The sequence below is a fragment of the Dermacentor andersoni genome, chromosome 5, assembly GCF_023375885.2.
Source record: "Dermacentor andersoni chromosome 5, qqDerAnde1_hic_scaffold, whole genome shotgun sequence".
Taxonomy (NCBI): domain Eukaryota; kingdom Metazoa; phylum Arthropoda; class Arachnida; order Ixodida; family Ixodidae; genus Dermacentor; species Dermacentor andersoni.
In genome coordinates, this window is record NC_092818.1 from 11,752,562 (window position 1) to 11,777,555 (window position 24,994).

Genomic DNA, 24,994 nt, shown 5'->3' on the forward strand with positions numbered 1-24,994 from the left:
GCGTTGGGGATTCGGCGTGAAATTCAAAAACTTGCTTCTCTTGTAAAAATCAAATCAAATCAAATTTATTTCACATCCATACATGATGTAGGCAGCACAGACAAAAAGCCAAAATCGATTTGGCTTGACAAGGGTCTGCACCCCTTCCAAAATTTGTGTACAAAATAAAGGAAAACAAGAATTAGCAACAGCAATGAAACATTGTTAGGTAGCATTATACAATGGCAAGAGAAGAATCTAAATGCACACAATGAAAAGAAAAAGTGTTATTCAAGCAGTTTAATACAAGGACAATCATTGTTATAAAGGAATAATAATATTAATAATAGACCGAATATTTCAAAATTACCGACAATAATGAGAGCAGCATTCCGGGCAAGTTGGTAATCCATTGCTTAAATGATATTGTGCAACAAAAAAACGACACTTGGTGTGCGCTTGGTGTGTCGTCTTCTCTCACGTCCGTGTCGTTTTCTTGTAGCACAATATCATTTACGTTACCGACAATAGTTTTTCAGCAACGCTTTGTCTGTTTCAACTTATTTAGTGTTTTGGTTCAGTGTGCCTTCAACTTTACATGTAATGCGAAACGTTACGTGAATCATTGCAGCACAAGATGCTGACTTGCAACAAGCCCAAGCAGCCCAAGATACATGTTGCCTATTTGCGACTTCGGCAAGCTTACGTTTACACTTGTGGAATTTGGCCTGGGTCAGCAGCTTCTTTGAGCAGGGCATTTTGATGGAAATATTGACATGCTCACTTGGCTCAAATCATGCCGATGTATGTCGAGTTTGTGGAGCCGAAGCAACCCGAGATGTGTGTTGTCATTTTACCATTGCATAGTGTTTTGATATGGCGATGCAAAATGGAGACAAAATTGAGCTGATGATATCAAGGGTTTGACAGTATGTGACGAGTGAAAGGGTTAAACATGTGTGGCGAAAGAGGCACGAAGATACATGGGAAGAAACGGATGACGAAGGGTGGCAAAACAAAGAGGAGAGCATCTTTTGGACTCGTGATGCGTTAAGTGCGTGAAGTGTGGGAGCAGTGAAGAAAGAAGGCGAAGGCCGCTGAGCGGGGAATTGCTGACATGGAAGAGGAGCAGGGCAGACGCATCTCAAGCTGTGCTCTGGAGACGGGAAGCAGTGGCTTCGAGGACCATGGACCTGAGAGACCGTGTCTGAGAGTTGGCTGGCAACAGCTCCAGCTCCTGAGACCTGGCTACAGTGCCTTGGCAGAGCCCCACGGCCTTGGTCTAGCCCCCCGCTGCCATAACCATAACTACTTCCCAGTGGCATGGAGGCAACCGCCTGGCCACGTCAGCGGCAGAAACCCGAATGGCCAGGACCGTGTCCTCTGTCACGGTGGTCTCAGCAGGGGGATCACTACCCCATCACCCGCAACAGAGGTCGACAACTACGCCGCGTCAAAACCACGCAGGCCGACGTCCTACTCCACACATTGGGCCGACGTGTGACACTACTGGTGACAGTTAAATTGTAAAAAATTAAATTATGGGGTTTTACGTGCCAAAACCACTTTCTGATTAAGAGGCACGCCGTAGTGGAGGACTCTGGAAATTTAGACTACCCGGGGTTCTTCAATGTGCACCTAAATCTAAATATACCAGTGTTTTTGCATTTCGCCCCCATCGAAATGCGGCCGCCGTGGCCGGGATTCGATCCTGCGACCTTGTGCTCAGCAGCCCAACACCATAGCCACTGAGCAACTACAGCGGGTTACTGGTGACAGTAAGTATGTTACGATTCTTAGTGGCTAGTAACTTGATTAGTCGAATCAACAAACAGTACATAGCTCAGGTCTAGTTAGTTTTTGTTGTATACAGTGAAACCTCGTTAAACCGTAGTTGGCCAGAGCACTGAAACAGTACGTACTAAACAGTAGTACTACTTAACCGAAATAGCGTGAGATGGCCCACTTACCCGTCAAAAACAAAACTCAAGAGAGAGTGCGATGAAAGGGCAAAGACATGCAGTACCGTATAGTGCGGAATATAGGTCGAGATTTTTTCAAAAAAATATTACTAAAAGTTCACCCCTCGACTTATATACCGGCCCTTGGCACAACATGAATAGTCGTCTGGCAACATGTAGGAGCGCAGACCTTTCGGCATCCACATCGTTATCGCGGGTGACGGATTTCGTCCGCGAGCATCGTGCCAGATCTTTGCCAGTGACAGCAGAACTCGTCCGCATCAAAGCTATTGAGATCGCCCGAGAATCCGGACTGCCCAAGGAACAATTCAAGGGCTCCATTTATTGGGTTCGTCGCTTCATGCGACGCAAGGGATTCGCACTTCGACGGCGCACATCAATATGCCAGAAGCATACGAGCACAAGCTGGTCGAATTACAGCCCTATGTTATCCGTCTCCGGCAGCAGCATGGCTACATGTTGGGACAGATCGGCAACGCTGATGAAACGCCGGTGTGGTTCGACATGCCGTCGCCCACCACAGTGTGCGAACGCGGCGCAAGAGAAGTCAAGCTTCTTTCTACGGGGAACGAGCATTCGCGCTTCACGGTGATGCTCGCGTGTACTGCAGACGGCAGAAAGCTGCCCCCATACATAATATTTAAGAGGAAGACGCTGCCGAAAGAGGCTTTCCTGTGGGATGTCGTTCGCATGAATGAAAAGGGCTATATGGACGAGGCCCTCATGCTCAATTGGATTAAGACCGTCTGGAATCGGTGACCCGGCGCACTCCTGCGGTGTCCGAGCATGCTCGTCTTGGATGCCTTTCGCGGGCACTTGACCGCAGGTGTGAAGCAGGCACTCCGCGACGGGAGGACGGAACTCGCCGTCATTCCGGGAGGCATGACGTCAACACTTCAGCCACTGGACGTCCTGCTCAACAAGCCCTTTAAAGACCGTGTCCGTGAACAATATAATCAGTGGATAGCCGGCGACAACCCGGCGACCCCAACCGGCCGGCTGCGCACGCCGCCTCTCGCCACTGTGGCCACATGGGTGTCGCAGGCTTGGCGCTCGCTGCCCGACGATATGGTGGTGCGGGCATTCAAGAAGTGTTGCATTAGCAACTCCTTGGACAGCACTGAGGATGACATGTTGTGGGACGCAGCCAGTGAAAAGCAGTCGTCTTCGGACGAGAGTTCAGACAGCTCAAACGAATGAGCAGGTGATGAGTCTGGCGGCACCACTAAATAAAACGAAGTTTTGTGCCTTATAATTTTTATGTTGACTTCTTTGCTTCAATGTAAAGGGGTCGACCTATATTCCGCCTCGACCTATATTCCGCATTATACGGTATTTCTTCACTTCGCGCGATGAAAGTGTTTTGTTTGATGCCGTGGTGGCCTAGCAGCGACGACAGCGGCCTCAAACTTACAGAATCTGTGAGCCAGCTTTTCAGCCAGGCCCCTCTTCTAGGCAAACACTCATATGGCAGATTCCTCGTTGGCACTGCATATTCTCTGTGCACAGGCGCGGCAGCGCTGCAGAAGTCGCAAGGCGCCTTTTTCATTGCGGGGTGCTGTTCTCGTCACGACAACTGCATTCATGAGGCTGACGTAATGCACAACTTCTGCCACTGTTGAGCCTGAATCACCCGAGCTGTTGCTTTCCGTGTCGTCCTCATCATTTTCGTTAGGCGACACTTTGGCAACAGAGGCAACGATGGCAAAAAGTCAAACCTCGTAATCAACATCTTTTCACGGTCACAGCAGCGCTGCCGAGCAACTTCGCATTCCAAATGCCGCACACCGTAGTCGACAGTGGATCCCTGTCGCGTGCAAGCACCGACTTTTTAGTGCTACGTTCCATTGCACGAACAATGTCCAATTTTTCTTTTACGATGTTGAAATAATGTTGGTATTGATGTGGCTTCAGACGCAAATGCACAGGGCACTTAGAGGCCGTTGTTCCGATCTCTGAGGCTTGTTGTTTTGACGGGCCGCCCAATGGGGACGATGCACCGCCGTGACTGCGTGACGAAAAGTGGAAACACTACGTGTTGACCGACCCGTACGCAATAACCTGGTACAGTTTACGCAGATACAAAACACATTATGTTCAATGGACGCTGAGTCGGGGATTTGACTTTACTACTTTTAAAATGAAACTACTGTTTAAGCAGGTACAGTTTAATGAGGTTTTACTTTATAGCTAGTTATGGGAGTTCTTTTGTGTACTTGAGATAAATGTTTTCTAATATGTTTGCATCATGTCTCTGTCTGCTTCCGGAATGCTGAAATTCGGAACACGGTGAAACGTTTGAATAGGTAAATTCATAATAGAGCAATTATAAATTGTTATAATTACTATTGGGGACTCTAACTATATGCTCCGACCCCCCTAGTGGCAGTGCAAGGAAACAGCTCATCCAGATTCAAGCTTGAAGTGAAAGAGGGCCTCCTATCACGGCAAGCGCTGAATGCCTCATAGTTCACAAATCGTCATGATGCCACCAAGCACAAGTCCGAAAATGTCAAAAATACAGACGTTGAAAGACTTGTTGCATACCACTATGCGTGTCATCACAGTGGAACGACAGCAGTGTATCATTTCAACTTTTCGTTAAACAAGCAGACAATGCGCAATGGAGAGTGACTTCGACAAGTAACCTTGCATTGGGAAAAGGTGACAACTGACACTATACTGGCTTGTTCGAAGCACTTCACTCAGGACGTCTTTCTTCCCGGTGAGCAGAACATTGCTTTTAATATCTTGCTGGTGTTTCAAATCGTGGAGCGTGCTTTATTTAGGCAAGTATTTTGATAAATTATAGTGATGTACATTTAAGCTTCACTTAGTCTTGTTAATTTATAGCTTTCTGCCTCAGCATTAGTGTTAATAATACTTTAAGCAGCAGGAATATTCTCGCTAATGTACTTTTGTCTGTAGGCACAGTAGCAGGAATGATAAATAACTCGGAAGACTCTAAGTTGATCATGACACATGTTATGCCGCGAGGCGATATATCGTTGTCATAGCCTGCTTTAGTTTAGCAATGCAAGCAGAAGATGCTGGTTTTTTTTTTATTCAACATGGCGAGTTCTCAGTTTATTTACTCGCAACAATTTAAAAGCAACAGTAAACAGGGCTCGTTTCAGCTGTCAAGCATTCAACCTGTGCACAGCGCCACTAGTTTGCTTTCTGACACTGTGCCCACACCTAAATTCCATTACAACTGGTTCAGTTTGTTTACAAGTCATGCATTTATACTAATACAAGTGACTTTGCCCGAAAGAAAACCTACGTTAAAATTTGGAAGGCTGTTTGAAGAAAGTCAACTTGGTCCGATTGGTAGTTTTTCATTTCTCACATTTCACTTGGGCTTGAGAATTTCTCCGGGCTGCGGGGGTCTGCTGTATTCGCAAGCCTGAGCCCTACCTCGAACACTCTGTACTACAATCATTAATAAGCACTAGTCATCGAACGCAGATGACCTTAACACACGTATCAGTTAACCATACAAAGAAAGATGTGGCCCCGACTACCAAACTGAACTCCGATTTGTTTTCATCCCAAGACACATTGACAAGGTAACATTGCAGATTTTAGCATCAGTGCAGAATATCCGTATTGAGCTTCTGAAACCAAGACAGACGTTACTGCCTATATACTACGAGATGCTATATGTGATATATTGCCACATGAGTCACAGAGTGGAGTTGCCTATGAAAATAAAATATAGTCAAGTACTGTAGCTGTACCAGTGGACAAACGCCTCAAACAAGCGCTTGCACTTTTCAGAGGCCCGCTACGCATGAACAGCTCCCTTTTTCAAACGTCTAGCTCGCTTAGAGCTCTTTGTCTTTAAAAAAAAATCTGATGCGGCTCGCTGGGCAGGCTGGACATTGGCACCCGCAGCGCGACAATTTTCACAGTCCGCCAATATCCTCGAGTCCGATCAAAATAAGGTAATCGGCAGCAAGGACCCTTTCAGCTTCGGCGAAACACCTTGATTTGATGCCACAAATGAGAAACGCGTGAGCGCAGCACCAAGTGAAAGAGCCACTGTGAACCTGGATGTCGTAGCCATCTTTGTTTACCTGGACAGTGTTGACAGCATGAGCAGCGGATTCTGGAGTTGCCAATACTATGAGCTGGTGAACGACACTGAAATACGATGCCTATGATGCCACCAGAGTGAAGTACGATGCTCACTTGGTGCCACCTGCAGCAGGCAGCATTTTCATGAGACAGGCGAGCAAGTATTGTAGAGGAGCTGCTGCGCAGGTGGCTACTGTTCTTGATCATGCATGCCTCGCGCTTTATTCTTATTTAGATGGGATCTAGTGGCCGGAACATACAGTCGCAGTTTGGTGATGTTGACCATTGTTGCCAAAAGATCCGCGTTTTTGGGAAGATACGAACCAGTAAAAAAGGAGGGTAACAGTATTGGGTCTTTTCTTTGTGTGTGTTCATCGATTGTGAACGTTGGTGCTGGAAAGAAGTACATAATGGGATTGTATAAATGAGGCTCTACTGTAATCATTCATTAGAACCTGCCATTTTCCCTTAATATGTTCCTAAGGCAGGCGTAATACAGTCGATCCTGGATATATCGAACCCGGATATATCGAATTATTGCCTATATCGAACCATCGAAAAATCCCCTTTGGAATCCCATGCAAAAGTGTAGCGCTATTGTTTGCATATATACAACTCCCGTGCACTGGCATATAGACGTATCGAACTCCGTGCTGAGCTGCGCCCCGGCAAGTGCGCTTCTCTCACCATACCCCACCCGTGCAAGTGCGCTTCTCCTCACGAAGCTGTCGCGATGTTCCCGCGATCTCGCGAGCGCCGCCCCACCCTCTGACAAAGGGGCGTGTGGGTAAACGGCACGGGATGAGGAACACTTGGAGTGCAATTGGGTGTTTTGGTTGGTTGACACCGCTGGCGCAGCGAGACGAACGAGGTCAGTGCAGCTTGGGCTTGTGGTAGTGCGGAGTTGTGGAGCAGTGCGTCTTTTGATTCACTTTGTTCCTTTTGTTCATGAGGCCAATGTGAAGGCTTGAGACTCGGAAAGAACAGCAAAGTGCGCGTATGGATTTTGCTTGCTGCAAATATGGATGGGTCATGCAAACTGCGGCTGTTTGTTATCGGAAAGAGCAGGTCGCCATGCTGCTTTAAGAATGCGAAAAGCCTCCCGGTTTGATACGCGTCCAATAAGAAAGCTTGGATGACACACAATTTTTTCGTTGAGTGGCTACAGGCGTGGGATGCCGTACTGGAGAAGTCTAGCCACAAAGTTTGTCTTCTTCTTAACAATTGTTCAGCCCATCATGTCGTCTGCCCATTAAAGCAGACCACCCTCAAGTTTCTGCCGCCAAACACAACGGCAAAACTTCATCCTCTCGACCAAGGCATTGTGAAAGCGTTTAAGGTTGGGTACAGACGACAACTGGTGCAGAGGCTCCTAATCAACCTTCGATTAGGAATCAAACTCAAGGTAGACCTCCTCGGAGCCATTAAAATGCTGGCTGGCGCTTGGAACAACGTGAAGAAAAGCACAATTGTGAACTGCTTCCACAAAGCAGGCTTTGTGGTAGCTGCAGATGACGAATATCTTGACAGTGAAGACGATGACGGTGGATGCCTGCACAGCGAATTTCACGAGCTCTCAGCATTCCCAGACATCATCCCAGACGGCGTTACAGTACGCGATTTCGTCAGCGCTGACGACGGCATGAAAGCTGTAGCGAATCGCGCTGATGTGGAGATTGTGGCTGACATCATGGGTGACGAGGACGCAGACTCGAGCAGCGGCGAAGGTTCCGACGAAGAGGACAAACCACCATGCACTGCAGCTGAACTTGCATCAGCTTTCAGCGTCATTCGCCACTGTTGTGGCACAATGGAAGGAGCTGGCCTTTCTCATTTGGACACTGTCAACAAGCTTGAGGACAGCTTAATGAACTTGATGGTGCAGAAGAAAAAGCAAGCAAAGGTCAGAGATCTTTTCTTCCGAAATAAAGTGCTCTGGTCATTGCGCTGTGTTTTTGTTTTTTTACGCACCTTGGAGGCACAGATTGGTAAGTTCCCATTAGTCACGACATCGGGAAGCTGCCTTGAGATGTGTGGAGTTGTTAGAGAAGCTTTTGACATGCACATTTTATATTTCGAATTATTGATATATCGAACTATTTTGCGATCCCTTTTGAGTTCGATATATCCGGGATCGACTGTATAGGCATTTTTGTCAGGAGATGATGTGTCTCTTCGATGCATTCCCTGTCCCCACTGCAGCTGTTGGGGTCGCAATTGGGCTCAGGCGTGTTTGCGTGGATCAGTTCAACTTCTTTCGGGTGCTGTGCACACCATTGCGCACACCAAGAGAGCTGATGAAAATAATGGAGTTCAAGACCTATCACATAGATCTTGAGAAACATTTCTGATGTGAGATGTGTTGCAAGTTCGAATATTCATTGTAAAGTGCTTTAATAAAATTAGCTGTAAAGTAGACGGCTGCATGTTTGCTTATAGCGTCAGCATGCCGTCATGTAGTAAGTTCAGTTCTTGCATTGCTTTCCACGATGTTAAAACATCAGGCATATTTTTCAAGTGACTGGATAGGTCCTTTCCAAGTTTGCTAGACATGAAATAGTTGATGTGACATCTGACCCCCCTGTAGAGAGTTCTCACATGGAAGTCCATATTCTGCCGACATGACATAACTCATTGAAGAATTGGAAAAAGGAAAGAAAAGGAAAGAAAGGAAAGAAAAAGGTAATAAACACTGAAGTCGCTCTACAGCTCTTTGCTTTTCACGATGGTGAAAATGCAAGAAAAGCACTGAAACTAATTTTTTTATATACAGGAAATATCTGTGCCTGAAGTGGGGTTAAGCTTGAATTATCAGGTGAGGGCCAACTTCAAGATACAAATAATGAAAGTTTTCCTCCATAAAACTGTATGGGTGCAAGCAAGAACCTTCAGTCAGGATTAAAGTACTGAGAACACTCATTATAAAGAAGTGAACGGGATGGCGAAAAAAAATTCTATATAAGCAGTAATTTGATAAAAGAGACTGTAGACTTCCATTAATTGAATTCCAGTTAATTAAATTTTTTTATTCATTCAATCTTGACAAAGGTCCTGGCTGGCACCTATGCATATTTATGGGCTCAAGGTTTCGTTATTTCAATCCTGAAATTTGCCTTGCTGGATAATTCAAACTTGATCAGTCAGCAAGCACGCACCTGACCCCTATAGTGGCCCTAATAACGACCCATTTATTGGCAGCATCTGTTTTGGTGGAGCTTATGGGACAGTGAATGCATTGAACACAACAAAATATCTCCCATCATAGGAATATATTCAAGCATTAACCATAGCTCACATTGTCTGATTACAGTACCTACCAGATTGTTATACCTACATTCTCTTTCTTTCAAAATAATTGGGCTGAAAATTGCCTTCGCGGCGCGATCAAATCTGAAACCAAAACCACCTTTGCAGTGTTCATATGCTTTACCGCATAACACAAACGTCTTGCGACAAAGTTGACTTTAGAAAACTGGCCACCATTGTGCAACACGTTACACGCTTGCCCTCCCCCTCCCCTTACTTCTTGCTAAGAAATCGGGTGTGTGTTCGATTCCTGCTTTGTTTAAGGGCTTTAATGTCATTTCTACATTCTACTTTAGAAACATAGAAAGTGGGCATGTGCTTGATTAGGTGGCGTGTTAGAATCAGGTAAATATTGTCAATTGAATCAGCAGTATGTTGCGACGTTTTTTCCGCAATCTTCTTTAATTTAACCCACCGGATAACTCGATCAATTTCTTCGGTCCCACCAGGGTCGAATTTACGGGAGTCGACTGTACCCCATAAAAGCCAAGAAACTAGAACTGAAATAGCAGTGCACTCCATGGAAGTCACAGGGCACATTTTCAATGGCGATCAAGTCAGATTGGGATCAAATTTACCAGTTGCGATTGGCTTCTTTGTGGAAGTTGTGGGAGGTAGCCAATCATGCTCAAGAATTTCGATCCAGCTAGAGTGCCATGTTGGTGATTGGCTTGCACCACTTTCAACAACAATCGATTTTGAGGACACACTGTGGCGTCACTTGAAGCATTCAAGCCAGCTGTTACTGTAATTAAGATCTTTCTTGCCCATTTGGAGGGCTAGAGCTACGGCTTTTGCAATCATTGCAGGTCCACTAAAGGGAAGGTTCACACTTCTGACAGTTTTCAGCCACTCAACAAGTGCACTCTCGACTTCAGCAGAGTACTTGGAATCATAGTTGCGCTTCAGTTTGGCTGAGAAGCTCTTCTCAAAGCTGTCCAGTATGGCTTCCTTGTTTGGCACTGTTAAAAACGAACGTGGTATGCCAGACTGCCTTGCGATTTCACATTTCTGCCGGTCGCCCTTTTCCACCTCACATATCAAAATAACTTTCTGTTCTGACGTCAGACACTCTCACATGAAGATTGGTGGTGCCACTTTCAATTGAAGACCACAAAAGCACACACGAACACAAGGCTCGTGTACAGAAACATAATACAAACCACGCATCCACAAAGCATGCATCGGCTGAAGCATACTCGCACGCAAGCACAGAGGAATTAGTGTGTCTCTGTTCGGGTGACTTTGGGCATGCCGAGCTCGTGGAAGGCAGCCCAGAGTAACATTAGTCTGTTTCGTCGCGCACTTTGCGCACCACTTCCAAAATGCCGCGGCACTGCTCGCAGATAACACGTAAGTGCAGCATGGAGGAAAAGGGTGCGCGACAGAGGGGCTGAATGTCACTCGTGTGACACTAAAGGTGCTCAGCGCTGGCATGAGTGTGCACCTACTCGCCGCTGATAACACATGGGCGCAGCATGAAGGAAAAGGGTGCACAGTCAGCGCAGTGGCATAGCTGGAGACGGAGAGAGTGAGAGAGAGGCCATGAGCGTGCACATGCCCCTTGCCAGTTTACTCTAAATGGAGCAGCTTATCGGTACGCTTCAAGTAAATCAGTTTAAAATGCAAGCATATGGGTCGGTATTGGGGGACATTTTGAATAAAGCGATAATTACAGTCGAACCCAACTATATCGAACCCGTTTACATCGGATTATTCTATATATCGAACAATTTCTGGACACGGTAAAGTTACAATTAGTATATATAGCAAAAATTATGCTTACATCGAACAAAAGTATCAGCGACTCCCAATATATTGAACGTCAAGCGGTGGAAAAGTGCCCCAGAAGTTGGCTTTCCCTCACGGCAGCGAGAAAACCCGGCGGTGCGGTTCCATCCAACCGTTCTCCCTACCGTGACCGCGCTAATGCCACGTTGCCTCAGGCGAGCCGTCGACACCCCCCTGCAAAAAATTATCTTGACCAGCCCGCGGTGCTTGCTCAGAACGCCAATCAGAGGCTCTTGTACCCTCGCCATATAAGATGGCGCAAGTGCGAGTTGTCTCGCTGCTTTTCTGGTGCATCGTCTGTGCGCCTTGTGGGCCTTTTCTCGCAGTGTTGCCGTGATGAAGCGGCAGAATTCACCTTTCCTTGTGAAGCTTGAAATCATAAATTGGGTCGATCGCGATGAGAAGTCGAATGTCCCCGCAGCGTGCAAGATTCTGAGGACCACTCTCTGCACGATCTTGAACAATAAGGGGCAGATTAGGGCTAAAGCAGCCAAACTCGCGACCCGGTGCCCGTGGCGCCCGACGCGTACCGTTATTTACACGATTGTAAGTCGAGCACTTTCTTTAAATTTGAAAATCTGAAGGGGGGGTCGACTTACAATCGAAACCGAAACATGGCACAGCCAAAAAATCGAGACTAGCGGGAGCTACAACATAGTTACAATTTTATGTTTGCTCTATGGCCCTACCCGTAGCTTTTCACTATCCCGCGTGTCTGTCCACTTTTCGGAAGGGTTTTTCAACATTTTGAGAGTTTTACAGTGCACACAACACTCATGAGAGGGTGTCCATAATTGATGGCAGCGCAGCTTTTCCCATTCGCGGTGGCACCCTCAGAACGGCGGCGCTTGCGGGGAGTATCGGTAATTCATGAAAGAGCAGATACCGCTAGCGAGTTTCTCTTTGCCTGTTGCGCTAAGCTTTCTCTATAGTTTGACGAAAGGCATTGGTTTGATGCATTCCACTTGACTGCCGGCTACGTGCTACTTCTATGCTTCCTCAGTCGTCATGAGTGCTCCAGGCCCACTGATCGTTCGGCACTCTTTCACAGCAGCGTTCAAGAGGGCTGCCATCCTTTACGCCGAAGAAACAAATCACTGCGCAGCGGCCCACAAGTTTGATGTTTCTGAATAGGTGGTGCGAGAGTAACGACTGCATCGAAGCGAAATTTTCACCTGTGACGGCAAGTGAGGAATTTCCCACGTGCTAAAGTCTGGACGCTTTCCGGAGCTGTAGGCTAAGCTTGCGGTGTATGTCGCTGAAATGCGCGATCGGTTCCTGCCAGTGAAGTGCGACATGGTCGTGAAATAAGCCTAGATCTTCGCCTTTTAAGGACCTGCTCCGCCGTGAGTACGAGTGACTGGCGGCAGAAGACCGCGAAATTACGCCAACCGGACCTGTCAAAAGAGCCTCCCTGACGGCTGCATGTAGTTGGGTGCATTGGGCGTGGGCTGCTGTTCCCCAAGATGTCGTGGTGCGGTCGTTTGCCAAATGTGAAATTTCGCTGGACGACGACCCACTGTGGGACCGTAGCAACGATGACGATGGCAGCACTAGTAAAGACGAGTAGTCCAGTGACCATGTCAGCTACTAATACATTTTTGTTATCGAATGTGCCCTCGGGTATGCTCTCTCTCTCTTTTTTCCTGTCACGCGATATGGGGGGGTTGACTTACATTCGAGTCGACTTACAATCGTGTAAATACGGTATGCATGGCCGTGTATGAATGGTTCATCTGAAATTGCTTCAGCCGTGCCGGCTTACGCATGCTCGGTGATGACTGTAAATTCTGATGAATGCGACGAAGCCGTTGCCAGTGTTGCCTAAGTTTGGAGCGAGTGTCAGAATTTCCGGAAGCTGTTGACGAATCAATGGTGGACGAGTTTGTGAGTGCAAATGATGGTGTCGCGACCACGGGAGAGCCCAAAAACGAAGACTACATTGCCAACATCGTACCGAGCACAAGTGAAAGTGGGCACAATGAGGAAAGCATCGACGGTCTTTTGTCCACACCCTCCGAAATGATTGGTGCGCTCGCACTAGTCCAGTGATTCTGCACAAATGCGGAAGGTTGCGGCCTCAGCTGCTCGGACTCCTTGGACAATGTGGAGAATTGCATGCGTCACAGGCAGCGAAATTGCCCAAGCAGAAGAAAGTGCAGGACTATTTCGTGCGAAACTAAACTAGTTTCATTAATAAAGTGATTTTAAAAATGGTACGTGCTTTTATGAAATCTAATTATTTAGCAGGCTTATATTGAATTATGTTCTATATCGAACTGATAGGCGTTTTCTTGCGAGTTCGATATAGCCGGGTTCAACTGTACAGTAAAGCAGCTTCATTATAAAGAGGACTTACTGTAACTGAAAAATCAAATTAGGTAGCTGGTGATGAATTATCGGATATTAGGGGTGTGCAAATAGTGATCTTTAAGACCAAATCGAATATGAATCAAATAGTGCCATAAGTGAATCAAACTCCCTTCGAAGAGGTTTTGAAAAATCAACAGCCAGTATCGCAATTATAATAAAATGATGTTCATATCCCGGTATTCTTAAAGTTAACAAGTTGCTGCCGTTACATAGTACTTTATGATGCGTTGTTTATTAAAAGCACAAATGGAGCATTAGGAGCAAACAAGGAGTTTCCTCACATGCACAGGGCTCTTCAGAGAGTGAGGATCATCGATGTATGGCCTGTAGTGATGTAGCCTGCTTCACTACGCAGGTTCTTATGCTTTTTATCTTTAATATACCCACAGGGGTGAAAATTTACCATTTACCATACTTCTGCACCAATTTTATGGTTATTTGGGCGTAGTTGATGGTTTGAAATATTCAAAAAATATTTGCGTTTATGACTAGTGACTATTCGATTCGGTCTTTGAATCAAATAGTACACTATTTGATTAGTTATTCGGAAGTTTCGAATATTCGCACACCCTTAGCAGACATAATTAAGCAAATATAAAATTTTGTTGGTCATGCTTAAATTCAATGGCGTATTCTCCTGCTATAACGAAATTCAAAACGTGGGTTCCGACCCGGTATTGGTTGTAGGGAAGCCTATTTTGTTTGTCTGTGCCTCAGACTATTCTGGTAGCAAAAATGTCAAATACATTGCCACACAATTTTCAGACGCCTGATTTTTCGGACCAGCACAATTCCTGTGGCAACACCACGTACTAATAGCAATAATCGAAATTTCGTATGCCTCATAGTGGTTTGAGCACGAAGCATGCGTGCATTGCTGCAAACATGACAGCCTTGAACAAAGTTGCCGCCATGTCGACTGGGCACGAAACTGTAACTTTCGTTGCAGACTCCCAATGGAGCAGTGCTGCTGGTTAAGCCTAGTGCACTAAGCAGTGCAGCTGGTGGACTGGCTGGTAACAAGCCACCGTGAGAAGCTCACCACCAACATGTTCGCACTTGTAGACCTTATCACTGATCAGACGTGAAATCAGTTACATGTGCTAGACTAACAGCCGTAGTAGCAAAGTACGGATCCACGTGTAGTACCCTCCATGTCTGAAAAGTCCGTTGCCGGCATGCGTGTTTCGGCCAGCAGCTTGGTTTCATAGAAACACAGTCGGCAAGTCAACAATCTAATCCTGCACAATGACACCGACTGATTGCACAGTTGTGTAATCACGGCAGTACAGAGTGCATGTATGCATCATATTTTCACAATTCTGAGCACCCCCATACTTCCACAAATAAAATTGGAGAAAAGTTTGCATGCATATCTAAGCACCACCTTTTTTGCAAAGAAGAGCACATAGCCGAGTCCGCGAAGCACACTTGCTCACTCTGTTGCCAAGCCACAGCCGTTGGAGCCGACACTACACGACAGATGGCAGCACAGTACGCCAAAAAATGTCCTAAGGCGACCCCATAACTCCATAAGCATATTGTTACGTGGGCCTGGTATCAGTGGCGCTCGGCAGATTTCACGGGCATTGCGTACACACATTGCTTTGTTTGGTGTGAGTCGCTTGACAGGCCTAACGGAAGTCGGAATGAACTTGAGGAGGGCTGCCTACAGCTTGAAGTTCAAGCAAACTGTAATTGTGTTTGCCGAGATAGTGGCAACCACAGTGCCACTTCAGAATTCGGTGTGCATCACGCCTGCATTATCAGGAGGAGGAAGCAGAGGGACCAGATTAACGAAAGCGCCGCAACACATAGGAAGTTCATGGGACCGCACAAGGGCCGACATTTGCAAATTGAAGAAGTCTGCAAGTTTGTTTGCAGCAAACGATGCAGCAGGGGCTTCACTGTCCCTGCCAATGCAAACCAGATGAAAGCGAAGGAGATCGCAACAAGAATGCTGACTTCCCGCACGGTGTTCTGCGCAGGGCGGGGCTGGGTGGAACGTATGATAAGAAATGGATTTTCTTTGAGATGCCGGACAACAATATGCCAGAAGCCGCCAGCCGATTTCAAAAAAAAACTTTCCACTTTTCAGCAGTATGTGCAGAAGCTCAGGGAACACAGCTACGAGCTCGGCCAGATCAGCAATGCCAATGAGACACCGGTGTATTTTGACTTTCAACATGCCAAGGGCGTGCACAGTTAATGAAGTAGGAGCCCGAGAAGTGAAGATGAAAGCGACAGGGTACGAGAAGCAGCGTGTCACAGTGATGCTGTACATAACAGCTGACAGCCGAAAGCTTCCACCATACATCATCCTCAAAGGGAAACACATACCAAATACGAATGTTTTCCTAAATATGTCCGTCATAAGAGTCAAGCAAAAAGGGTGGATGACAGCCGAGCTGATATTAGAGTAGATTCAAGCCTTGTGGCAGCAGTGCCCAGGAGCATTGCTCGGCAGACCTGCAGGTACGTGGTCTATGCTTCTGCTGGACCCATTTTGTGGCCATCTTACCCCGAAGCGTCAGAATAGCAAATGCAACTTGGTTGTGATTCCAGGTGGCATGATGCCAGTACTGAAAGCCGTCAATGTTTCAGTCAACAAACCTTTTAAAGCTAATCTTCGACAGAAGTACGAAGAGTGGGTGCAGAACCCTAACCAGAAGAAGATGCCGACAGGAAAGCTGCAGAAAGGGTCCCCCGTCAACCATCACAAGGTGGATTTCGGACGCGTGGAAGCGAGTCTAAGTCGACATTGTGGCCAAGTCACTTAAGAAGCGTTCAATTACAAACCACTTCGATGGAATGGAAGACGACCTACTGTAGGATACTGAGAGTGGCGGATTCGAGTGACAGTGAGAGTGACTAAGTATCAGACACAAGTGGTCGGTTTACTGTCTGCACCTAGGTATTTTTCTTTCGAATGTTCGCCAAATAAAATGTTATTGGTCGTGCCCATCTCGTGGAGATATCGCTGCGACAAGAATGCGAGGGGGGGGGGGGGGTTAATTTTAGATTTTTCGAATCTAAGAATGGCCCTTTGGGTATTGTGGTCATGAAAAAAAGGGGGTTGCTTAGAATCAAGTAAATACAAATATATTGTAGTTTTTGTGCCCCATGTGAACTCGGCAAGAAGCTCATGGGTTATCGAAATTCGCAGGAGACCCATTGGAGCCACTCCTCTTAGTGTTTCCTAAATAGAACTGATCGAGAGCTTTTCTCTTCTTTTCACCAATACCTGCATGTATGCTTATAATGAATTTCAGATAACTATGTAATTTTGTGGTAATGAGGTGTGACTGCACTAAGATGTGAACACTGTGTTATACAAATTGTGAAAAATACTGTTAATTACTTCAATTTGCTTCTGGCACTATTTGATTTGTATTTGATTCAGTCTAAATATGTACTATATTTGCACACTCATATCAAATGGCAACACGGCACGGAACTTACCTGTGAGTAAACAGGGTCCTGGGAAGCATCCGAGTAGTTTCGAAGCATCTGGTTGGCCAACAGGTAGGCCTCTGCATAACGCAGTGTTTGCTCATCTCGTCCTGGAGCAAGAACAAGGATGGCAGCTGCACTAAGACATAGGCTGTGCAACTTTCAAAGAAAAAAAAAATAACTAAAATTTGTGCATGCAAGAAATTTCAGACATGTGCCCATATTGACGTAACCTGATGCTGCATGCGGCAGCATTAGAGAAGACATAGTTGTTAAAGAGCCCCTCACCAGGCCTGGCCATATTGAGCTGACAAGCGCAGAGCATGCAATGCGCGCTAACGATCGTGTTTGCAAAGAATTGCATAGCTACGCACCGCAGAAAGGTCTGAAATTTCAATCCGAATGCCATTTTCCCTTTCTCCTGTGGTGACCGTGCTCCAAGCTGGACGGTGACATAGTCGCGTCCCTAGGCCTATGTAGTTGTGTCCGCAGTGTGACATTGCTCGTGGTGACATTTAATTTTGAGAATTATTCAAGGCAACATCTGTTATTTGTGTGATTTGTTGCTCCAATAGACGAATTGCAGTTTAGAGAAATAATAAAACACAGAAACGGAATGTCTGCGTGTTTTTTGTTTTGCTTTGCACCACAGGAAGAGAGATGCACTTCCGTTTCGTTTGCCTGTTCTCACGTGCAATCGCGGTTGCAAAAGCTGAAACTACCGTAAAAACCCGCGAGTAAAACGAGGGTTTTTTTTTTTTTTCCTATTATATTAGCGTCCCAAATTTTTGCCTATGTGCGGATCCAAACGAAAATTTCAATCAGTAATTTGGGCTAGAAGTTTTGGTTTCGTTATTGCTATGTGGCTATGGCTTGACTTTGTTATTGCTGCGTGGCTACGGTTTGGCTTCCTTATTGCTGCGTGGCCACGGCTTGGTTTCGTTATTGCTGTGTGACTACAGCATCGTTTCTTTCTTGTTGAGTGTGCAGCTTGGCAGCACACGTGCAAACCACGCTTCGTGAAGTGCATCTTTTTTATTCCGCATTGAAGGACCAAGATGTCCAGACTACAAAACAGTATTCGCCTGCTTTCAAGAGAAAAGTTATTTTAGCCGCACAGGACATCGACAACAGTGTGGGCGGGAGGCAGTTTGGGGTAAACGAGGAAAGCATTCGCGGATGGCGTCGGCAGAAGGAAGCCCTTTTCAGGTGCAGCGGAAATCGAACTTGCCCTGACAGAGTTTGTACGCCAACAGCAAGCCGTGCAGCTAGCTGTGAGCGTGGAGCTTATGCAGGCAAAAGCTAAGGAGCTTGCAAGAGAAAAAGGGCTACCGAGCTCCGCCTTTAAAGTGAGCAAGCACTGGATTTATCGCTACATACGCTGTGCTGGTTTTTCCTTATGCCGCCGAACTTCCATTTCGCAAAAGCTGCCCGAATCGTTCGAAGAGCTGCTTGTGGATTTCCAGCCCCACATTATTTCGCTGCGCAAGTCCAAGAACTTCCAGCTAGAGCAAATCGGCAATGCTGACCAAACGGCAGTTTATCTGGACGTGCCATCACCCCTCACCGTGCACAAAAAGGGCTCTAAACAAGTTTATGTCCGGTCCACTGGCAACGAGAAAACGTGAGTTACTGTCATGTTGTCGTGCACAGCCGATGGACACAAGCTTCCGCCCTATGTCGTCTTCAAGCGCAAGACAGTGCCTAAAGGTGAGGAGCTGCCAAAAAAATGTGGTCATGAGATGCCATGAGAAAGGCTGGATGAATGAGAATCTTGTGCTCGACTGGATAAAGTCCATCTGGTGTAGGTGGCCTGGCGCACTGTTGTTGTTCCCATCCATCCTTGTGCTGTACGCATTTGGTTGCCATTTGGCGGACTCAGTGAAGAGGCTGTTGCGTGAATCCTGCACTGAACTCGGTGTTATCCTGGGTGTGATGACGTCTCAGCTGCAGTCTTTAGATGTTTGCGTGAACAAGCCAAGCCGTGCAAGGACGCCGACTGGGCGGCTGACGCGGGCTTCGCCAGCCACGCTATGCAAGTGGATTGTGGACGCACGAGCCAGCATACTAGAGGACCTAGTGCGTCGCGCATTCAAGAAGTGTGGCATCTCGAACATGCTCGATGGCACAGAGGATGAGTACGTCTGGGAAGATATGTCCGACAAAGAACTGTTCGAAGAGAGCGCAGCTGAGGAAGACAGTGATTGAATTGCGGAGTGCAAATTAAATACTAAATGTTTTTCTCGAGTTTTCTTAACTCGTATTATATGCGGATAAAACTTTTTTTTTTTCCATTTCAAGTCCCACAAATTTCACCTCGTACTATATGCAGATTCCTATTATACGCGGGTTTTTACGGTATGTCATTTTCTACGGTGTTCCAGCACGTGAACATGCTCTGTGATCCGCTTGTCCTGCCTCAGTATTCCTGTAGCACTGACTTATACCGCTAGATAGGTTTTCTCGTGCACAATGCGCAAAATTGTGTGCTACGCGAAATAAGACCAATGCAACAGCATGCGTCTGACATCGTCCGCCGAAGTGTGCCGCGCAGCAATAAATTGAGAGGGAAAAAAAAAATGAGTGCGGGGCCCGTGACATATGTATCATGTAATACTCAAGCTTCGGTATGGGAGAACGCAGGGAAGGGATTTCACCTGCGAAAGTTAGGCGGGGCAAGTGGCAAGAGTGTCTCTCTTGGCAGCGGCGCTCGCCTCCTGAAATCGTGGGTTTGTGACATTGAAATATTTCTGTGTAGGCTATTAATGGAACAATTAGAAAAATTGCAGTAGAACACTCACTAAAAGGCACGTAACAGCTTCCAGCGTATAAACGAAATTTGCTGTGTGACCTGGTGAGGGGCCCTTTAATGCATCGGCATTTGGGTTTTCGCCTTCAAGTCGTCTTCGGGTTAACATAAGAGACCCTGCGATTTTTTTTTTTGCTACCCGGAAAGGAATTGTCAAACAAAAGTGTCACAAGTTCTCTTTATTTCCTAATTTATTATTGGAATACGTGACCTGAGGAGGTAGTGAACTCCGCCTCGTTGGAATCATTTGTTCAATGTATTAGTAATATCAACTTTTGTTGAAATTCGAGTCCAATAGTGGAGTACACTCCGAGTTGATATTTCCTTGTTCGAGCATTCATTTATGTCATCTATGTCCAGTGTATTGCCATGTTTTTCCACGTTTGTATGTATTATATTTTTGCAATCATGTCAAGTAATTAGTTTAAATTTACTTTTCTTGTTTGTATTCTAAGTATCCACTCCTGCATTGACCCGAGAAGGGCCTGCAGTATCTGTAAACAAAAAAAATATCAAAAATCTGGACTGCTTGTCAATAAGTGGTGTGGTCACGCTTAAGCAAGGTTGCATATCTGCAGCCACATTCAACCTGTTTCTATATTTGCTTTTCAAGTATGCAAGCCTGAAAGAAGCGTACCCGCATGAATATGTAGTAGAAAAGTAAAACAAAAGCTTTACAGCCATCTTACAGAGAAGGGGAAACATTTCCACAGTCCCCAACTAGAATGCCTCAAGGCTTGAGGTGGCCACGTCCGTCAGAAAAAAGAAAAGAAAGAAAGAAAAAGAAAGCAGTGTTTTTTTTTCTCCCTATTTTACTGGAGTGGGTTTTGCAGACCCCCAGAAAATGGCATCACAGAGCCCCACTTCAGCACCACTGCATTAATGTAGCCAAGCAAAATAACTCTCCCTGTGTGAGTTCTTGATTACATGATGGTACACAGATTGGTCGACACTATTTTGCCACCAAGCGCGACCACATGTCATTTTTGCATCATTTTCAAAGCCAAATTAAAAATGGAATCCCTTGTTTATGGAATAAAAGAATGCTTTTACCCCTGTCACATGGCACATCTAATGTCATTTCCAATTAATGACATTTGCTGCGGTTAATGTCACTGTCACCACACACTGTCACATGGCAAAAACTAATGTCATTTGAAAATGATGACAATGACAATAGTAAAAAATGGGCGGGGGGAGCCAAAAATAGCATCAAACGCACTTTTGTCCAATAATCATTTTCCAATATGCTAAATTTCTTTAGAATATGTGATCCTTGGATCACTAACTTGTTGACACTGCCAACCAAGTCGAGTCAAGCCAAGCCGAAGATCAGGCAAGCAACATGGCTACAGTGTACTAGAAGAGGGCAGTGGGCACTCCTCTGACACTGTTAGCATTTGTGGAAGATACGAGGTTCTCCTCCGTACTCTTGGGACAAAGGAACGACAACACAGTAGTGCAAACAATCACAAGGGCATTTATTGCACCTTTCATAGTTCAATGCCAGCTAGCCGAGTTGCTATCCCCAAAACATGCCGATGGGCGCGCGACAAATCTAGAAGTCCGACTTACCGCGACCGCATGGCGAGCGAATATGTTCGCCCCATGCTGGATCCCAACGCCTGGTCATTCGCGTGTATGGTCACGCGGATGGTGGCACGTTCGGAGGCGGCCACACGAGACGGTCTCGCAGAATCATGGACTGGCGCGCGCGCGCGGTACGTCCGGCGCTGTTCGCCGACCCGCCGAGAAAGAGACAAGCGCCTTTCTTTCCCGTGCCTAAGTGACCCCGCCGCAGCGCAACACTAGCGCCATCTCTCGCACTGCGCTTCAACCACTCCGACCGCCGCGGGCGCTAGGCCACGCGGCGGGCAAAGCCGCCCTGCAGGAGACGAGCTATGCGGGAAAACTAGATCTCAGGGGAGGCGTGAGAGTCGCGCATCCCCGCACATTGCATCCCAGAGGTGGTGTCACAGACAACTTCAACGGAAGCTTTGCTTGCAGGGTGACCCTAGCTTTCATTTTCCTTGCACTGCTGTCGATTTCAGTTCGAAGCAGTTCACACACTTATTTGTTTTTAATTTCGTCACACTTGACATTCTTTACATATCCTTAGCAAGCACTATACTATTTGTTTAGGCCACAAGATATTTGCCACAACAGTGCCTTGTGGAAAAGGATGACGTCAATCCTTTGGAAATTCACTGCCTATCCTGAGGGCTAGATTTTTTAAGCAGACAAGCCGTCGCTGATGGATTTTGCTTATCTGGAAGGAGCTTTAAAATTTTCCGAATTATTATGCAATCGTAAAAGAATTAATTAAAAAAACAATCTTGTTGAATTAGAGGGTCAGTGACCAAATATACGGCTTCATGTCATGTCGACCTAACCTAAAATGATTAAAATGATTTTGTATCAAGATTATGTCAGGTAGTCCACCAGTGAATTAGTCATAAAGGAAACAGTGCGTGCACACTTCCTAGCCGAGCTAAAAAAATGCTGGTTCGCGAGCCAGACGGGGGGGGGGGGGGGCTTAGCTTTCATTTTCACCATTAATAGTCAACTAATTTCCACCAAATTAATTACGATAGTATTTTGAAAGAATACCACTGTAAAGTGATTAAGTGTTCAGCAGCGAGTTCAAGTTGCATTTCACACACCGTGGTGGATCAGTGGCTATGGCGATCTACTCTGCTTAGCCAAAACAAAATTGCATGGCTTAAATGTTTCCGTGTTTCACTTGAGTTGTTTCACGTGTGACAGTAGCTTTCTGCATTTATTATTAATCATCATTATGCAGTTACACTTTTGTTTTGCTTATGACCATTAGGGTTACAGAATAGGCACCAAGAGAAGGGAAGCGCAGTCGAGGAACTAGTCAGAAGACTAGGTGGGGCAATGAAATGAGGAAATTCGCCGACGCTATTTGGAATCTGTTGGTGCAGGACAGGGGCAATTGGAGATCACAGGGAGAGGCCTTCGTCGTGCAGTCGATGACAGCTGATGATGATCACAATGATGATGTACAGCAATATAAGGTTTTGTCGATGTCATGGCATGGCTCAGTCACTGCAAAGCATACTCATCTCGTGCATACACTGTGCGAAAAAGACACTGCAGGAAAAAAAAATTTCACGCAGGAACTCCACTGGTAGTTGTCTAAGTAAGCGTAAGAATTGTGCCACTTGCTCATCTCCACACAGCCCGGCATCATTATTGACATTATGGAACTTGATCCGACCAGCATAAACCCTTATCAAACCTCATCGGTTGTTCACTTATCATTTTTGACAGCGAACATGATAAGGCAAGTTTAATTAAGAGAGTTCATTATGGCACTGAAACCTGTGACCATTGATGTTAATTAAGCTGAAGTTAATTAGCCACATTTAATTAAGATATAGTCAATTAAGGTACTCAAACCCTCTACCTTTGGTGGGAGTCAAACGCACGACCTTTGGTGTAAAGCTGAATTAGGGCTAATTTAGCACAGCTGTTGCAAAACCACCATTACATTTGCTGAGGGGGGTAAGCAATGCTTTATTGGTGGTTCAGACGCTTGTTTTGAGCTTGTTCTTTATTGAAACGTACGCTGTTGCGTGTGTTGTATGGGCGATTTTAATGAATGTATGGACTGTTTGCTTCACTTTGCTGAGTGCTTTAGCCTCTATCTTACGTGGGTATGAGCCATCTGTTGTCTTACGTAACGAACAAGTTTCTCATTGGGTAGGCATAGAAATACTTAGGCATTTAAAACCCACGCGACAATGTCCACAGCAAACCAACATAGCTCAGCAACTTGTGCTTATGCGTTCGAGTGTAGCACAGGCCGCTGCACCGCCGCTCCCACGTTCCATTGAAGCCGACGCCAGTGCCACCGCTCAGCCTATCAGAGAAGCACACACTGTCGACGTTCGTGGAGCCGCCACACCGCATAACCTCCGCCGGCGAGTAAGCCGACGACCCCCTTCTAGTACACTGTAACACGGCAGAAAGCACAACGTCTGCTAGCTCTGCTGAAGAGGAATGATAACGGCAGTTGCTTGTGACCACAGCTCTGATGTGAATGCAGGCTCCTAATATACACATTGTCAGTGCGTGCCAAAGCAAAACATGCACGTGCATTTACGTCAAGTCAATTGAAGTGTGCTCCAGTGTGAACAAACATGACTACCACAGCCAAAGCCAAAGAGGCCATCAAGTCACTGGATTGAGAGTAGCTTTCTGTAATTAAAGTCATCAAAGTAATAAGTAGGTTGAAGTAGCGTGACTACCACCTCCAAAGCCAGCGAAGGAGGAGAGGGCTCGCATGCAGGTAGCGTGATTATAGAACACGCTAGTGCACTCAGCGTGAGCGGCTGCGGAGTCGGCCGCTCCCGAGATCCCGCTGTACCACGGCTGGCTAGCCTAAATAAATCATGGCTACGGCAGCTACCTCATCGCGCAGCCCTTCCTACAAATTGGTGACACTGGACGGCCGAGCCCAGCCATGCCAGCACCAGTGCACCGACTCTACCAAGGAAGGTGACGTGGCCTCACGCAGTCTGGCCGGTGTCCCGTGGTTGTAGGGCGTCCGGGTATTCTACATCGACACGCCAGACATCTGGTTCACCCAGCTGGACAGCCATTTCCTTCTCAACCAGGTTTCAGGCTCCGGCTGCGTTCCAGGCTCCGGATGTCATCCCCCAGGCCCAACTTCTATGCGGAGTTGCGGGCAGCCGTCCTTGCTCACAACGTCACCACGAGTACTCACTCACCACAGCTCTCACCATTTGAACCATCGCGTCAATCCGCGTCCTGTCGCCCAGCATTGCCTGCGTCTACCCGTACCGACCGTCAGCACATGTCGGCCCCAGCATCAGACCTCTATTTGGTTTGGGAACCTCCTCTCGAGCTAAAAGGCAGTTGCGCAGCGACACTTTGCAAGGAATACACTGGGACAATCGTAAGTGCTTTCAGCTATTCTGTGGGCCACCACTCTCCTTCCTTGGACCTCACTCACCACCGACACAGACGCTCTCCCACTGGCTCTAGTAGGCGCAAATTTCACTCTCGCAGCCACGGAGGCACCACAAGCACAACCTTTGCGATGCATTCAGCGGCCACCGCAATCCTGATGCTATCGGCATTCGAGATTTCACTGCAAGCAGCAGCAGGCGAGCCTTCCGATCTGTGCTCACACCTTCTTTGGATGCATGGCCTACCGAAGTTTGACAGG

At 46.5% G+C, this 24,994-nt stretch overlaps 1 protein-coding gene across 2 annotated transcripts in view; it reads right to left on the reverse strand.

Moving 5' to 3' along the window:
* LOC126530117 (cytoplasmic aconitate hydratase) overlaps window positions 1-24,994 on the reverse strand; it is a 269,805-nt gene that overhangs the window by 177,056 nt on the left and 67,755 nt on the right. For both annotated transcript variants that reach the window (XM_050177555.3, XM_050177556.3), the window contains one exon: window positions 16,974-17,074. In XM_050177555.3, coding sequence (XP_050033512.1) covers window positions 16,974-17,074 — 101 coding nt within the window. The remainder of the gene's footprint in view (window positions 1-16,973; window positions 17,075-24,994) is intronic.